Consider the following 18,578-nt stretch of genomic DNA (forward strand, 5'->3'; position numbering starts at 1 on the left):
GGTGTTGAACACTGAAATCATTTGCCAAATGTCCTCCCTTGACTAGTGCAGGGGGATGTGAATGGGGGAAGGATGTTGAAGACTGACGTGGTTATGTTGTGCACTGTCTGGAAACTTCAAAGATGAGGCTCATATGTCAAAATGGGCATTATTTAGTGGGCCTAAAATATTATGCTTATGATTTTGGAGAGAATATGGGACTATCAGTTCATGAATCCTTTTGGAGGAATATGAATATTTAGAGGATTTGTACATGGGTGCAAGAAGGGATTGGCTACCTGAGGAGATTAAGGGACATACAAGTAAAGACTAAAGATCAGGAAGGCTTCCAGGGGGACTTGGTAACACATGATTAGTTTCATGGAAAATCCAACAGTATGCATGGTATATCTAAGAAATTTGATTAACTTTGAGCTTTGTCATTGCTGTTCCTTAATCTGAGAGAAAGTAACATCATACTGCACAGCACCACTGAAACATCATTAACTAAATGTACCGCAAAGTGGTACAAAATATGACTGCCGCTTAGTCCTGCACATTCTCTCCGCAAAAATAAATCACGCTTGTCAATTTGTCTCCATCTCCTACTCCATCCCCTACTCTTGCAACTTTTGTGTATGTAAAAGAGTGTGTGCATGTGTGCATTTGCTTTTGTGTAGGCTATATGTGTGCTTCTCTGTGTGTGTGTTTTTTCGTTTGTAAGTGTGTGTGTGTGGGGGGGTAATGGTGTGTCTGTGTGTGTCTGCTTGCCTACATTTATGTGTGTGTGTCTGTGCGTGTGTGTGTTCACTTGTGAGTCGGTGTGTGTGGGGGTAATGGTGTGTGTGTGTGTGTGTCTGTGTGTGTATGTGTTTGTTAATGTGTGTGTGCGTGCAGGTGTGTTTCTGCATTGTGTTTATGTGTGTGTGTGTGTGTGTGTGTGTATGCGCGCGAGTCTGTGCGTGCGTGCCTGTGTGTGTGCATGTGCGTGTGTGTGTATGTGTGTGTGTATGTATGTGTGTGTGTGTCTTTATGTATGTGTGTGTTTATGCGTGTGTGTGTGTTTGTGTTTATGTGTCTGCATGTATCTTTATGTGTGTCTTTGTTTGTGGTCATGAGTGCTTGTGTGTGTGCATGTGCAGTGCACTAAATGTACACATATATTAATTTATTGTATGGTCCCCCATGAACCGGCGGGTGGATCAAAAACGAAAATCAATGGTTCCGAGTCATCTTTGTGGGGCTACATGCCCAACAAGTTTTGTGCGCCCCGGTTTTTCAGTGTCCCAGGAATCGTTGACACAAAATTACTGGAAAAAAAATCTGGAAGGAAAAAAACTCTGACTAAACCTATAGTTTCGCTGTGCGGCAGTCATAATTAGGACCATTTGTGCTTCAGCATACCTCTGAACAACAGCCCCCAGTAAAGCTGATTACATAGAGGTATCAACATCATCTTTTGGTAAATTATCTTAATCTTACAATGAACGAAGAAAAATGCAAACTTGAAGGGAAGAAATTTTATTTTGAGGGGAAAAAATAATGTTTCAAAAAGAAATAATAAAAAACGCATGGTCCTCTAATATTGACACCCCAAATATTGGTACTGAGACTTTGCCTGTGGTCAGATTAGATGAAAATGGAGGTTTTATGGCAGAAAACACTCAAGGTGGGCCTGGCTTGCACATAGTGACTATAGGCTAGTAGGGTCTGTGATGTTGTGAGGCTATTTTTAATTCACAGGCCCTGGAAACCTCTCTGTGCATGGTATCATAAATTCTGAGAAATGTAATACCTAATACATTTTAAATTAAAATCTGTCTGTCTCTGCCAAGACACTAAAAGTGGGTCATGACTGGATTATCCAGCAAATCAATGAAGCACAACATATGTCCAGATCAACAACAAAATGATTTACTGAACACAAAATAAAGCTTCTGCCATGGCCATCTCAGTCCCCCAATCTGAACTCCATAGACAACCAGTGGGGTGAGGCAAAGAGGAGAGCAAATTACAGTGGGGAGATCGAGGGTTGGTCTCAAATCCATCACTTTGTGTTCTACAATGTTATAGGATATCATAGGTGAAGATAAATACTGTTTTATTGGCAGTATTAAATACAGGGGTGCCAATATTAGTGGCACATGTGTTTTTGTAAAAAAAAGATTCAGGTTTTGTTTCTCAGAATAAATGTGTCAAATGTTCTCAGAACATAATGTCAGAGGCCACTAGGTCTTACTCCTCTGGAGAAGAGAAATACTACCTAAGCAGTGAGGCACACATACATGTCTTAAACAGACAGCTGCTTGTTGCTGGCAATGTGTTATTGGATGTGCAAACACCCAGATGAAGGGCAATCAGTAATCTGTTCTTGAACTAAACATAGCAGAGGTGACGGACAAAACAAGGATCAAGCAAGCAGTCAGTACATATTTGACGGAGATGGTTGTAAAAGCTTAGATGGGAAGTCTCTTACACACACACACACACACACACACACACACACACACACACACACACACACACACACACACACACACACACACACACACACACACACACACACACACACACACACACACACACACACACACACACACACACGGACAAAAAAGGAGAAAGCGGTGTAGTGCCCTCTTGAGGCCAATGCAGTTGCTGTCGTGAATGCTGAGAAATGCAGAGAAAGGGAAACCAAGAAACAAGTTTCCGCATATGACTGCGAAGATCCTACGACAGGATAGGAAATGACCACTGAGTAGGCTCAAGATAACCTGTTTATTGGCTATACATAGCAACTCCTCACCCACACACAGCAGGCTGAACATGTCAGCTCAAACCTCTCATAGTTTCCATTTTCACCATGTATAACTAAACAGGCCACAGGCATAGAAAATAGTCAATAAGCTTAAATAATGTACAAAAATAAAGTACATTGGAACTGGGAGTTTGACTTTTCAATACACCACTAGATTACCCTTCTGCTCCTTTACTGACTTCACTTTGACTCTTTGTGCTTATTGCTGCTCTAACATGTCCTGTCGCACTGTACTTTTGTTGTTGACATTGTAAGTCGCCTTTAATAAAAGTGTCAGCTAAATGACTAAATGTCATGTAAAATGTTGACTTTCAGGAACATAGGATGATTCACAGGTTCTTTTTCATTCCTTTATCAGGTTGAATATTCACATCAACAACCTTTATGACAAAAAAACTTCAGATGTAAAGTTAATGACAACAATAGATAGCATTAAAAACTGAGTATAAGTAAGTATAAGTATATATACTCTTTTGATCCTGTGAGGGAAATTTGGTCTCTGCATTTATCCCAATCCGTGAATTAGTTAAACACACTCAGTACACGGTGAGGTGAAGCACACACTAATCCCGGCGCAGTGAGCTGCCTGCAACAACAGTGTCGTGCGGGGAGCAGTGAGGGGTTAGGTGCCATGCTCAAGGGCACTTCAGCCGTGCCTACTGGTCGGGGTTAGAACCAGCAACCCTCCGGTTACAAGTCCGAAGCGCTAACCAGTAGGCCACAGTGTGTGTGTGTGTGTGTGTGTGTGTGTGTGTGTGTGTGTGTGTGTGTGTGTGTGTGTGTGTGTGTGTGTGTGTGTGTGTGTGTGTGTGTGTGTGTGTGTGTGTGTGTGTGTGTGTGTGTGTGTGTGTGTGTGTGTGTGTGTGTGTGTGTGTGTGTGTGTGTGTGTGTGTGTGTGTGTGTGTGTGTGATTTGTGCAGTGCATGCTATTTTTAAGGAAGTCCTTGTGACACTTATGTACACTTATGATCACCCACATCAGCTTCCTGATCTTTAGCGATGAGAGCATGAGATGCTGTATTTTAATAATTGCTAATCTCTTTAATTTTCAATGATTGGCCTTAATATTGTACACCATCCACAGGGTGTAAATACACACACAATAATAAACCCATATATTAAAGATGCAAATGAGAAAATCAAAGACAGAGTAAATAGAAGTTGACTGGGAGGAGAGGGAGTGTGATAAAACAGGATTCACCAGGACAGTGGCAGCCATTCCATGAGTTCCTCCAGGTTCAGTCCCAGCCCAAACCTGGTCTGGGTGGGGTAACTCTGAACCTGGTCTGGGTGGGGTGACTCTAAAACTGATCTGGGTGGGAGAGCTCTAGACCTGGCCTTCATGGATCTACTCTCTGGTCCTGGTCAATCCAGTTTACGCCTTCACATCTTCTTCACCTGGATTGTCTCATAGGTGTCCTGGGCATGGGGGGCCAAACCCTAGTAGAGAGAGGGATAGAAAGAGATAGAGGGGGGAGAGAGAGAAATTATTGTTTTTCAAAAAAATATATACTGTAGACACTGCTTTGTACCTACTCTCTCTCTTTCTACTGTCTGTGTAAACATTTTATGTATTTATTTATGTTTGTTTCTCTTTTTTAATCACCACCAAATAAAATATATTTGTATTTCTTGGGGGAGAGAAGAAGGACATAATAGATTGAAGAGAGAATTAAAGAGGCCAAGAAATAGAGTATTAACATTATAACAGTTAAATGACTAGTTTTAACATCTAATCAGTAGCCATAACCACAGTTATAGATGTGAACAATTGTTTTTTTAACTTCTTATAATTTCAAGTAAACATAAACAAAATCCAATTTTGAAGTAACAATTCTAAATGAAGATGCAATTAATTTCTCATTGGTCAGAAAGCTAATCAGTAATGTAATTCTGATATGAGTAATTTAATGTTGTCTCAATTCTGACAAGACAAAATTATATTACTGATATGTTGACTTGTAGTATATATAGTATAACTATATATACTTTTTTGATCCCGTGAGGGAAATTTGGTCTCTGCATTTAACCCAATCGGTGAATTAGTGAAACACACTGCACACAGAAAGTAGAAATTCAAAAAGTGAATTTCCACTTGTCAAAATAGATATGGAGATAATTAAGGCACATATCCAAATACAATGTAAATTAGAGGAAATTAAATTGGAACATGTCAAAATTGTATAAAAATATATGTTAAATGAACATTTTGACATGTGGAAAAAATATTCAAACCAGGGCTTCATACCATTTCCACTACGTTTTTGGAAATCAAAATTGTAGATATCTGTATTTGTTATTCTTACTAATGAAAATAAATTACTGATATCAATATTAAAATTAAAAATATCTCTTAATCTAATTTTGCATAGACAGATGATTTGTACATGTAAAAATGTGTTTTGTAAGAAAGAATTGCTACAAGTCAGCCCTACTGATTTAATTTTAAAGGAATACTACACAGCAGCTGTCCTGTCCTGCCTAAAAGTGTGACCCTGGACTGGTGAGGAATCCACCTGTCTCACCTGATAGATGCCCTCGCCTGCTCCAGCCTGGACCTGGAGTAACAGAGAGAAGATATGGAGGTCACTCAAGATAAAGAGACCGTTTCTTTTTTCATTGTCAACTTGGAAGCCATGAAAGGTTTGGGAGCCACTGTGGTCACAACAAACCCTTGCAAGTTCCTAAAAAGGACTGGTAACTGGCTTTGGATAAAGTGTGTGATAAATGAACTTGATATCGTAACACCCCCAATTATCACCACTTTTGTTCGGAAATTCTAAAACAACAATGTTTTTTAACACTTCAAAATAACATTTGCTAAATGAACCTTACATTTTTCAGTAGCCATAGTGTAGATTTGAACAAAATCTGGCTTGGTTCTTAACGGGAGCATTTACTGTCTGAAATATCAGATTTTGTTTACTACGCTCGGAGTTATAGTGCTGGCCTGATGGGTCGCCTATTTACGCCGTTTCAACGGCACATGAACGGTTAGACCGAGGATTCTCATCAGGAAATTAAAATTCCACTGGAGCTCCAAGCGGATGTGTACACGCAGCCTTACAACACTGTTTACAGCTCTTCGAGTCACAGTAAAATGTCAATTTTTGGTACATAGCTAATTTAGATACACCTATGGTGTGGATGCTTGCGTTTCTTTTGGAATCCGTTGTCTTGGTTTGTATAGAAATGGATATTAAGTGACACATACACGCAAGACGGTGGAAATACAGGACCGACGGTAATAGGGGGAGTTCCAATAATATAATATCACTATAATGTAAATGTTAGGTTGGCTGAGGAAGCCATTCAAGGCCAATGAAGGGGAGAGAAACCACAGGGGTGTATGCTGAAAAGGGGAAGAACATGGCCGCCCTGCAGTACTCTTCCATCTGTGTTATTTCTAACCATTTCTAAACAGACAACCACAAAAGACATCTTCCTCTTTCTGCTTCTGCAGAAGCTCAGCCTTCACCTCTCACCGTAAGACATATATATATATATACATAACACACACACACACACACACACACACAGACACACACACACACACACACAACCATTTGGTGTGCACCTAGTTGTGCAACTAGAGAATCCTCAGCTTTTATACCTACCAACCAAGGCAGCATGAACTCCTGTCAAAAGCATTACAGTTGTGTTGGTCTTTTCCCTCAGATCAGATCAAGCTACTAATGCACATGTTTATTAGCCCAAATATTAAGCAGAGCCCTAAATTTGTGCCATGACCAGCTCCTCAATTTTGCATGACCTGTGTCTTACGTAAACTTGTTGAATCTACAATGAAGATAAATAAATTTGAGAATGACTTCTAAAACGTTGAAGACTAAAAGTTGATGCTGTCCTGCTCCTACTGTAGCTGTCACCGCAACACCAGACAGCTACTAATGTTTTGTAAAGAGGGGGGGCCTGCCTGCAGATGAGTGTGTGTATTTCTGGTACCTGTATAGTAGCGTATAGCGGAGATTAGCTACTTTGTGTATGTGTGTGGGCATACAGTGCTCTTGGTGTGTAGCCTACTCGTTAATGTACATGTACACATAATATAATACATATAATGAGTATGAAAATGTATACTTTCAGAAGTTAGACATACTGTTTTAAAAGGAAGTGTTTCGGGCCAACAAACCTATTTATATTCTCAAACAGCAAACACACACACACACACACACACACACACTGTGGTTACATACCCCTGATTTTCCACTTGGTGCTGGGGACATCTGTGTGCAGAAGAAAGTGTGTGTTTAAGAAGACATTCATTCACATTGGTCATAACAAAGCTGTCACATCACCAATTGTGCAATTAATAAATACACACTAACACATATATTCACACTCATACACATATTTTATACACGCTAACATACAGGTTAGACCACAAACAGAACATACATCATGCACACACACATATGCATGCAAGCTTACATAAACTACACACATGCATATACACACACACACACACACACACACACACACTCCCATGCACACACACACACACACACACACTCCCATGCATACACACACACACACACACACACACACACACACACACACACACACACACACACACATACCCTGAGTCGACAGTAGAGGACCGTCAGAACAATTCCATAGAGGACCAGGATCGCATCCAGAATGTAACACAGTTTACCATCATCCATGTTGGCTGAGAAAACAGAAAGAGAGAAAATATTAAAAACACACATCACAACATGCTACATATTACATAAAAATGGCTAGTCTCTCTGTGTCTGTTCATTGATTATAGTTTGGTATTTAACACTATAGTAGCTTCCACTAGATTTGTTGCCAAGCTCAGAAATCTGGGGTTAGGCTCCTCCTCTCTTTGCTTCTGGGTCCTGAGCTTTTTGAAGTTTGACACTCCACATCCAGCACATGGAGTCCATTGCTACACTCCCTATTCCTGGAGTGCACTGTTCCACTCCCTGCTTCGTAAGTGCACTGCTCCACTCCCTGCTTCGTAAGTGCACTGCTCTACTCCCTGCGTCCTAAGTGCACTGCTCTACTCCCTGCGTCCTAAGTGCACTGCATTGCTCTACTCCCTGCGTCCTAAGTGCACTGCTCTACTCCCTGCATCCTAAGTGCACTGCATTGCTCTACTCCCTGCGTCCTAAGTGCACTGCATTGCTCTACTCCCTGCGTCCTAAGTGCACTGCTCTACTCCCTGCGTCCTAAGTGCACTGCATTGCTCTACTCCCTGCGTCCTAAGTGCACTGCTCTACTCCCTGCGTCCTAAGTGCACTGCACTGCTCTACTCCCAAGGTCCTAAATTGCACTGCTTCTCCCTGCATCCTAAGTACACTGCACTGCTCTACTCCCTGCGTCCTAAGTGCACTGCTCTACTCCCTGCATCCTAAGTACACTGCTCTGTCCAGAGTCCACCGCTCTACCCCCTTTACACCCATGAGTGCAGCCACGGCTCCAACATTATTGTGCCATTTGCGAATGACTTGAAGGTAGTAGGCCTGATCACATACATTTCTTGATTGTTGAATTCTCAAAAGTGTACAAAAACATGCATTACACTCCTCCATGGATAGAACACAGCCTCTCTCACACACTCACAGTCACTCTCTCTGCAGCGGTCTCTCCCCCTCTCACACCCTCCTTTTCTCTCTCTCTTTCTCTCTCTCTCTCTCTCTCTCTCTCTTACACACACACACAGAGTCAACCACATTGTGCAATGCACACCCCATGATCAGGATCAAACTCTTCAACCACGCTATGTCTATATAAAACTGTGAGTTTATTGATAGCGAGCTAGCATGTTCTGAAATGGCCCCTATAGTGCTCTCCTGGCCTCCCGCTCAGCAACCCCTATAGCAGCCTAATTCAGTCTACACACCAGCTAAACTATATTACAGTTATCTTGTGTGTATCCCAGTGACTGTATAAAAAGATATCATACAGTCAGATCAGGACACTGCATACTGATACATGTTAAAAATTGAGCTTGCTAGTTCACTATCAATAAACGCAATTTATTGTTGAAGATCATGATCATACAGATGCATACAGATACAGATCTTCTGTCTCTTTGTAAAAACAACTGCTGTTCATAAAATAAAAACAATAGATATTTTTTTTACATTGTAATGGGTGCCAATTACCTCCATTAAGTCAAGTCAAGGATTTTATGGCATATTCATAAGCACTAAATCAACAATTGAATAAATCATATAGTTTCCCAATGACGTTCATGTGTGAATGTAATGCTTTTACAATGTTTTTATTTTATGAACAGGAAACAGCAGTTGCTTTTACAAAGAGATAGAATATCTGTATCTGTAGCCTATATATATATGGCGATGCATATATATATATATATATATATATATGCATCGCCATATGTAATACTGTATTGCATTTGTAAAAATACAATTCTATTTTTTTTTTTAATATTTTTTACACATACATATTTATTGCTTTTGAAATAGCTAATCAGAACAGTTAACATTTTTTAGATACCTTTTCAACGGTAAATGCATTAAATATTCTTTAAACCCTAACACAACACACTAATGTATAGAGCATTCATTAAACACTAACAAAACACACTAATGTATAAAGCATTCATTAAACACTAACATAGTAGCATAAAGCATATTTATAAAACGCTTACACACTGACTCACAGAGGAAAAACAATTATCACCCCAAAGATCAGGTGTCTTTTTCAACAGGAACCAAATATCTGAAGTGCAATTTTAACAAAGGAACTAGATGGCGATTGGAGTGAAACTGATGAACTTCTACATATCTCTTTACAATGATATTTCCTCTTAAAAAAGGGAGTGAACTTTCAAGAGAAACCATTTGTTGGCCATGTTTAAAGAGAAACTAGGGATGTGTTGAAATATGCATGTCTTTGCACATACATTTATTTCTGAAAAAAAAAAAACTCTTGTCTCGTCTCACACATACAAACACACACACACACACACACACACACACGCAGACACACACACGCACACACACCCAGACACACACACACACATGCAGACACACACACACATACACAGACAATCCACACAGTTTGGCATAATTAATAACAAACTTAATGGAAAACTAAACTATAATGGACCTAAAAAAAAACCCTTAAACTGAGTACTCTAAGTAACATGAAAAAAAATTACAACATCTTCATGAAGAATCTCAAGACACTGACCAGAAAAACTGTTTCTCACACCCCTTCCCTCCTCTCTCTCTCTATGTATGAAGAAAGAGAAAACTCTTACCTTCCCACATCTCGCTCTCTCTCTCTCTGAGTGAAGGAGAAAACTCTTACCTTCCCACATCTCTCTCTCTCTCTCTCTCTTACACACACACACAGAGTCAACCACATTGTGCAATGCACACCCCATGATCAGGATCAAACTCTTCAACCACGCCATGTCTATATAAAACTGTGAGTTTATTGATAGCGAAGCTAGCATGTTCTGAAATGGCCCCTATAGTGCTCTCCTGGCCTCCCCTCAGCAACCCTATAGCAGCTCCATTCAGTCTACACACCAGCTAAACTATATTACAGTTATCTTGTGTATCCCAGTGACTGTATAAAAAAATATATCATACAGTCAGATCAGGACACTGCATACTGATACATGTTAAAATTGAGCTTGCTAGTTCACTATCAATAAAACATAATTTATTGTTGAAGATCATGATCATACAGATGACAGATAGATACAGATCTTCTGTCTCTTTGTAAAAACAACTGCTGTTCATAAAATAAAACAATAGATATTTTTTTTTACATTGTAATGGGTGCCAATTACCTCCATTAAGTCAAGTCAAGGATTTTATGGCATATTCATAAACACTAAATCAACAATTGAATAAATCATATAGTTTCCCAATGACGTTCATGTGTGAATGTAATGCTTTTACAATGTTTTTATTTTATGAACAGGAAACAGCAGTTGCTTTTACAAAGAGATAGAATATCTGTATCTGTAGCCTATATATAGAGAGATGTAGGAGATATTTATATATATATATATATATATATATATATATATATATATATATATATATATATATATGCATCGCCATATATGTAATACTGTATATTGCATTTGTAAAAATACAATTCTATTTTTTTAATTGTATTTTTACACATACATATTTATTGCTTTTGAAATAGCTAATCAGAACAGTTAACATTTTTAGATACCTTTTCAACGGTAAATGCATTAAATATTCTTTAAACCCTAACACAACACACTAATGTATAGAGCATTCATTAAACACTAACAAAACACACACTAATGTATAAAAGCATTCATTAAACACTAACATAGTAGCATAAAGCATATTTATAAAACGCTTTTACACACTGACTCACAGAGGAAAAAACAATTATCACCCCAAAGATCAGGTGTCTTTTCAACAGGAACCAAATATCTGAAGTGCAATTTTTAACAGGAACTAGATGGCGATTGAGAAAACTGATGAACTTCTACATATCTCTTTACAATGATATTTCCTCTTAAAAAAGGGAGTGAACTTTCAAGAGAAACCATTTGTTGGCCATGTTTAAAGAGAAACTAGGGATGTGTTGGAAATATGCATGTCTTTGCACATACATTTATTTCTGAAAAAAAAAAACTCTTGTCTCTGTCTCACACATACAAACACACACACACACACAACAAACACACACGCAGACACACACACGCACACACACCCAGACACACACACACACATGCAGACACACACACACATACACAGACAATCCACACAGTTTGGCATAATTAATAACAAACTTAATGGAAAACTAAACTATAATGGACCTAAAAAAAAGCCTTAAACTGAGGTTGATGAAAAAGAAATGACAACATCTTCATGAAGAATCTCAAGACACTGACCAGAAAAACTGTTTCACACCCCTTCCCGCCTCTCTCTTTATGTATGAAGAAAGAGAAAACTCTTACCTTCCCACATCTCTCGCTCTCTCTCTCTCTGAGTGAAGGAGATAACTCTTACCTTCCCACATCTCTCTCTCTCTCTTAGTGAAGGAGAAAAGTCTTACCAGTAACCCCATGGAGGTAGAGGGATAAGACCCAGATTACTTCTGACACCTTCATCTTGCTCTCGGCCGAAGGAGAGAGACAGAGTATGGTCAGCTGAAAGTACAGAGGATTGTGAGACCAGGGTATGGATTGCGTAAGAACAACAGTGTGTGTATTTGTGTACGTGCGTGAAAAAAGTCATCTGCTTTCAGGAAGCTGTGGTCTGCATTAGGCTGCCCTTTCAGTTAGACTTTAACACACCCCTCCTCACGTCACTGCCACCACAGCACACACACACGAGCAGACCGACACAAAAAGATACTCACACAAACAAGTACACATAGACACACACACACAGAAGAGTTTAGATACACAGGTAAAATAGAAGCACCCATACATACCCTTCCCGATCACCCCCATACACACACATAGGCAAGCAGAAACCAGACCATATGCACGACACAAAAGCTTTCATGTACACAAACACACACATTTACACACTCGCCATAACAAAACTGTCATCTTGTACTGTCATCATAATCTAATACACTAATAGAAGCTCTCTCTCTCTCTCACACACACACACACAGTGGTGATAGTGAAGGTAAGTAATGGAAACATAAATTGGGTCATAGGGTCCCTGTGTGTGTGTGTGTGTGTGTGTGTGTTTGTTGTGAAGGAAAAAAGGAGGACAGAGAAATAACACCGGATGAAAAAACATTTTTTTTTTATTTCAATTTAAATTAAAATGACTAAAAAAAATGACACAAATATCACCATGTAAGCCGGCATATAAAAGGTCTTTACAAAAAATAATAGTTTAACTGTTTTCATAAAACACATACTCAATAACAGAAGCTTAATGGCCTGAGTTAGTTTCATTAGGGGTTTGATTTCCTGAAGGACACACACACACACACACACACACACACAAACACACAGGAAGAGAGAGAGATACAGAGAATGTGAGTGAAGACATCAGATTTCTTCTAATAATAAAAAATATAGGTTTAGAGGTACATTGTGTGTTTGTTAACATGCAACATTTGTCTTCTCCTCCAACACACACACACACACACACACACACACACACACACACACACACACACACACAGTCCTTGGAAGCAGGTCCTGGTTCAGGCTCAGCCTGCTCCCCAGCGGCTGCTTAGAGCGAGCGGTGCCCTCAGATCAGTTTTAAAGTCTGTGTGAGCAGGAGTCGGGACCGCGGGGGCGAGAGAATGGGGAAGTTGAAGCTGGACAGGATGTGACATCACTGCGCAGAAGGCCATTGGTCAGATGTGAGTTCAGTGCCGAGTGGGAGGATGACGAATGCTTCCTTCAGACAGAGACCCTTTCTTTCTCTCTCCCTCCCTCTCTGAAGCTCTATAAATGTAAACATTCATCTGACTGCAATTTTGTTATGTTTGCGGGAATTGCTATTGTTGCTACCGTTTACCACACAGCCGCAGTCGAGTTTCCCCATCTAATGTCATCCCCTCACGTCGCTGATTGGCCCACCAGGCTGGCAGCTGAGGAAACGTGAACGCACTGGGAGGAGGCAGACTAGTGTCTCAGTGAGATGAACATGAGTGGAGATACTAGGAGGGCGGGGCCAGGCTACCTCATCCCTCTCCTTGGGCCCTTGTTGAAATGAGGATTAGCATTAGTTAGATCCAAGACCATCCGCTCTGCGAACCTGAATGAATCGCTTAGCGAAATGCGTTGTTCGCTCCAAATAAAAAACCTATGTTAATAGTGATCAGTGTGCGGTGACTTTGATCTTTCACTTTTGGATTAGCTTTTAGACTTTACACTTTGCCCACCATTTAAATGGAGGTCTTTCATCATTTCCTCTTTTCTTTTGCTTTGCTTTCCTCCTCCTCCCTTTCTCTTCTCCTCTGAAGCCCACAGTGTTCTCTCTTCCTCTTCCGCCACCCTCCTCACTCTTTCTTTTACCCCCTCTCTCTCCTTCTTCTCCCTCTCATTTGATCTAACTCCTCCTTTCTCCTCTTTGAGGATGTAACACATCAGGATCTGATTGTTTTGTAGTTATTTAAATATCTGAATATTGGTTTCATATTAGAGTGTTAAACTTCTTTCTCCTTCTCCTCGTCCTCTGTCTCTCACACAGAGGTCTCGGACTGGACTCTCAGAATGAAGCGGTGGCTTTTCGGGCTTACAAACTTCTCCCCCAGCTGAAGGAAAGGAAGGGGTGTTGCCGTGACAACCAGGGAAAACTGTGGACGGTGCAAAGAGAAGACCACACCCCCGTAGAGGGAAGAGGTGACGGACAGCTCGCTCTGAAGTGTCCATCCGCACTCCTGCCTCCTGCTGGACACAGCTTGGTACTGCAGCGTTGGGCCTGGGCTCAGGTAGCGCTCCAGAAAGGCCTGAGAGAGAGAGAGAGAGAGAGAGAGAGGCAAGGTGGACAAAGGGGAAGCAAGCAAGAGAAGGAGAGATGTTACACTGTCCACACAACTTTCTTACAAGGCTAAAACACAATAACACTAAAATGGCATATGGCAGGGGTGGCAAACCTGCAGCTCACGAGCCGCATGCAGCCCTTTACCTCCTCTTGTGCAGCTCGCTGCTGCTCAAATATGTTCTCACTTTTCCTTGGACTTAAGAGTTTATTTATTTTTGAAATATATTTCTGATAAATGCATTTCATTATTTGACAGTACTGTCAACAGTTAGGCTACCAATGATTAGACTTAGATTAGAAAAATCATTTTACAGTCATGTGATGGATAGGAATCTGACCACAAAAGAAACATAAGCAGACACATTTGTTTCGTTAGCCAGATACTGTTGCAATCAGGAAAATATAGCCTGAAGCTAAGTGCAAATCGAGGAACACAGGACAGTCAAAAGGAGGATTTGTCGTTTTGTAGCATAACGTGTCTGTAACCAAAATACCACCACAAAAAAAGGAAGGCTATTTAAAAGTCAGTCAGAGAAGCAGACTCGTTTTCTTTTTGTTCATTTTCTTTTAAAAATGAACAGAACATGGTCGCATTGGTATCATATCAGTTGTTATATTGGAGCATCGCTCATGCTAATAAGTCATTCAGTGAGGGGGGATTTGTGATGTGTATCAGATATTTTTGTTGCTTGCTACTCATTCTTGAAAATGATCATTTGTAGCATCTGCCAAGTGAAATGAAAAAGAGAAGAGGTATTTAAACGGTAACCCTATGTCTCATTAGGCGTAGGCCTATAAGTCTCTGTTGCTGTTGTAATGTGGGCTCTTGTGTTGTGTGGCTCTTTTGAGTGGTGTGTTTTTTTTTTTGGCTCTTCATGATGGACTGGTTAGCCACACCTGGCATATGGTGATCAACAAGCATTACACCAGCACATTCAAAGAATGTCGTCAAAATGTTGTGTCCCCATTGCCCTTTAAGAATCAATCCTCTCTGGACCATCACTATAGCAACCCCTACCCCAACACCAAATACAAGAAAGAGAGGGAGAGAGGGGTGGACACAGGGGTGGACAGAAAGAGGAACCCAATAACAAGGATAGAGAGGTGAGGACAGAGAGAAGAGGATAGAGAGGTGAGGACAGAGAGAAGAGGATAGAGAGGTGAGGACAGAGAGAAGAGGATAGAGAGGTGAGGATAGAGAGAAGAGGATAGAGAGGTGAGGATAGAGAGGTGAGGACAGAGAGAAGAGAAAGTGAGATATAGGGAATGGAGAAGAGGATAGAGATGGAGGATAGAGAGAAGAGGATAGAGGGGGAGGGAAGAGAGAAGAGGATAGAGAGGAGGATGGAGGGGAGGACAGAGAGAAGAGGAAAAGTGAGAGAGGGAAATGGGAGATGGAGGAGAGAGAGAGGAGAGAGGAATGGAGAGGAATGAGAAGGAGATGGAGGGGGAGAAAGAGAGAGAAAAAGACAATATAAGGAAGGATAGTAAAAACCGAAAGAGATAACATTCAGAATGAGGAGGAAGAGTGGCAGTTAAACAGACAGAGAAAGAGAGAGAGAGAAAGGAAGAAAGAGAAAGAGAACAAAGCTCAGGTTCAGGCTTTAATGTGTTTACAATACAGAAAGTTACACCACAAAGACACATCTGAGAAAGACCATATCTGTGTGTGTGTTTGTGTGTGTGCCTCAGTCCAGCCACAGGAGAGTGGTTGTGTGTACCAATAAAGGTGCGTGGGTGTGTGAGTGCACAAGTTCCGTTTACAGGCTCACCTGTGCAATGCATGTATGTGTGTCTGTGTTTGTGTGTGTGTGTGTGTGTGTGTGTGTGTGTGTGTGTGTGTGTGTGTGTGTCTGGGCTCACCGGCGGGCTAATGCTGTTTGTGACAAAACTGCTTGTGTGTGTGTGTGTGTGTGTATGTAGGTATGTGTGTGTGTGTGTGTGTGTGTGTGTGTGTGTGTGTGTGTGTGTGTGTGTGTGTGTGCATGTGCGCACATGGGTGAGGCACAACTGTCGGTGTGCATGTGTGTGTGTGTGTGTGTGTGTGTGTGTGTGCCCTCTAATCTCACCTGTGGGCTGAGGTTGTGCGTGAGACAGAACTGCAGGTGTGTGAGGATGGCCTCCATGCTGTGGCAGTGCTGCTGCCTAGTGGTGCGGAGGTACTTCTGCAGCGCTCGGGCCATGGGGGCAAATATGGCTTGTGCCGCCTCACGCGGGTCCAGCGCCCCCTGCTGACGCTTCTGGGCCTCGCCCTCCTCCGCCCGCCTCACCTGTGAGAACGCCTGCTCTACCGCCACCACCAGCCTGGGAGGACACACAACAGCCCCGGTCAGCCAGGCTTCAAAAGAATAGATTCAAAACAATGCTTCAAAAGAATACATATATTATATATATATATATCATATTATATGTTAGATCAAGATATATATATATATATATATCTAATTTTGATATGTTAGTCCTTCCTGAAGAATATATATATATGCCGCACCAGAACACCCAATGGAGTAAAAAACCAGCGCAGCTCAAGCTGTGTACCACTGACCCCTTCCTCTACTCCTCTCACCTGTTTCCCTCGGCCTCCTTCTTCCCATGGTGAATATTAACAAGCATTTCAAATCATATTTCAATCAGGACACTCAACTCAACTCAACTGTCAGCAAAGGTAAACATAGAAGGTACACACACGTCACACACACACACACACACTTGGTCTTGCATTTGCAGGCACGCAGCTTGTAGTCGGCCTGTTTGTAGTAGAGCCTCCCTTAAAGCTGATTATTCATAAGGCAACTTTTTGAGCAATGTTGTGATGTGCCAGAACAACCACACTCAGGAACCATGGCCAGCATCACTGCTCAAAACATACTGCTCACAACATACTGATCAAAACCGCCTTGTGTGTCATCACCTTTAATCCTTCTTTCTTGCTCTTTCAATGAGGACACTCGTCTCTTTCAGTTAAGACTGTGACCCTACCCCATCCCCTAACCACATACACACACACACACACACACACACACACACACACACACACACACACACACACATACACACCTGGCCTTGCGTTTGCGTACGCGGTGCTCGTAGTCAGCCTGTTCGTAGTAGAGCTCGCTGTGGCAGTTTCGTCTCCACTGGGCCGAGGCCATCAGTGCTGGAGGAGGATTCGTGCAGGTGCCCACACTGCTGTTCTCTGCCAACAGTCACCCATCAAGACGTCAGCCAGCCCATCACACAACAACACATGTCTTATCAAACACACAACAAGTAAACAACACACACACAATGCAAACAACACATAAACAACTAACACACACACACACACAATGCAAACTCTTTCCTGTGTCAGACAGTAAATTCAGCAATTGATGCATAAAGGAATAAAGAATTGCAAGCCTGCAGAATCCTGTGTCCATGTGTGTGTGTGTGTGTGTGTGTGTTTGAGATAGAAAGAGAGAGAGAGAGAGAGAGAGAGAGAGAGAGAGAGAGTCCTTACCTTCCTCCAGAGAGTAGAGCTTGAAACCGGTCATCTTGCGTGAGAGGATGGCTTTGGGCAGATTGGGCAGGTTGGGGTTGTGGATGGGGAAGTCTCTGTAGTAATGCTCCAGCACCCACACAGCAGCACTCTGAATACTGCACAACAACATCATCATTATCTTCATCATCATCATCATCATCATCATCATCATCATCATTATCACCACTGCACAGCGACACTCTGAATACTGCACATCATCATCTTCTTCATCATCATCATCATCATTATCACCACCACACAGCGGCACTCTGAATACTGTACAACATCATCTTCATCATCATAATCTTCTCCATCATCATCTTCATCATCATCATCATCATCACTATCACCACCACGCAGCGGCACTCTGAATACTGCATCTCTGGAGACAATGGCTGATCTCTGATCTCTCTTTCTGATATCCTCTTTACACTGATACCTCCCAACTTCCATCACCATCAGCATCAGCATCAGCACCACGGCTAACTTCACTAGCCTCCTCATCCACCTTCTACTCATCTTCATCAGCAGATCCTCTTCATCATTCATCTTCTTCTCATCTCTGCTACCATCATCGTCCTCACTTTCAGTTCTGTCACGTTGGAACTTTAGAAGCTGGAAGCTTGTATTTGTCTAGTAAAAAAGATGACCTCTCTGGCAGCTGATGCAGTTGCCCATCAGTTCTCCATATATCCAAGGTTATGTTGTTTACTAAAGTAAAAGTAGGCTACGGGCCAGGCCACTGCTGAAAACAATGGCTGGTCCACAGGGAAATAGACAATAG

The 18,578-nt window shown here is 41.4% G+C and overlaps 2 protein-coding genes across 2 annotated transcripts in view; both read right to left on the minus strand.

Annotated features, from left to right (window-relative positions):
- Positions 1–3,646: 3,646 nt before the first annotated feature.
- LOC125306792 (high affinity immunoglobulin epsilon receptor subunit gamma-like) lies at positions 3,647–12,075 on the minus strand. The gene is made up of 5 exons (XM_048262334.1): positions 11,873–12,075; positions 7,393–7,484; positions 7,009–7,038; positions 5,320–5,352; positions 3,647–4,234 (listed from the first exon to the last, which is right to left on the minus strand). The coding sequence occupies exons 1-5, from the start codon at positions 11,925–11,927 to the stop codon at positions 4,178–4,180; spliced, it is 267 nt and encodes an 88-aa protein (XP_048118291.1). The 5' UTR covers positions 11,928–12,075; the 3' UTR covers positions 3,647–4,177.
- An 858-nt stretch (positions 12,076–12,933) lies between these two features.
- Positions 12,934–18,578, minus strand: part of LOC125306800 (vang-like protein 2) — a 10,722-nt gene continuing 5,077 nt past the window's right edge. The window contains exons 5-8 of the mRNA XM_048262348.1: positions 17,774–17,910; positions 17,335–17,470; positions 16,347–16,581; positions 12,934–14,242 (exon numbers count right to left, since the gene is read on the minus strand). Of these exons, the coding sequence (XP_048118305.1) occupies positions 13,976–14,242; positions 16,347–16,581; positions 17,335–17,470; positions 17,774–17,910 (775 nt within the window). The 3' untranslated portion in view covers positions 12,934–13,975. The remainder of the gene's footprint in view (positions 14,243–16,346; positions 16,582–17,334; positions 17,471–17,773; positions 17,911–18,578) is intronic.

This window comes from Alosa alosa, chromosome 1 (genome assembly GCF_017589495.1).
Source record: "Alosa alosa isolate M-15738 ecotype Scorff River chromosome 1, AALO_Geno_1.1, whole genome shotgun sequence".
NCBI lineage: Eukaryota > Metazoa > Chordata > Actinopteri > Clupeiformes > Clupeidae > Alosa > Alosa alosa.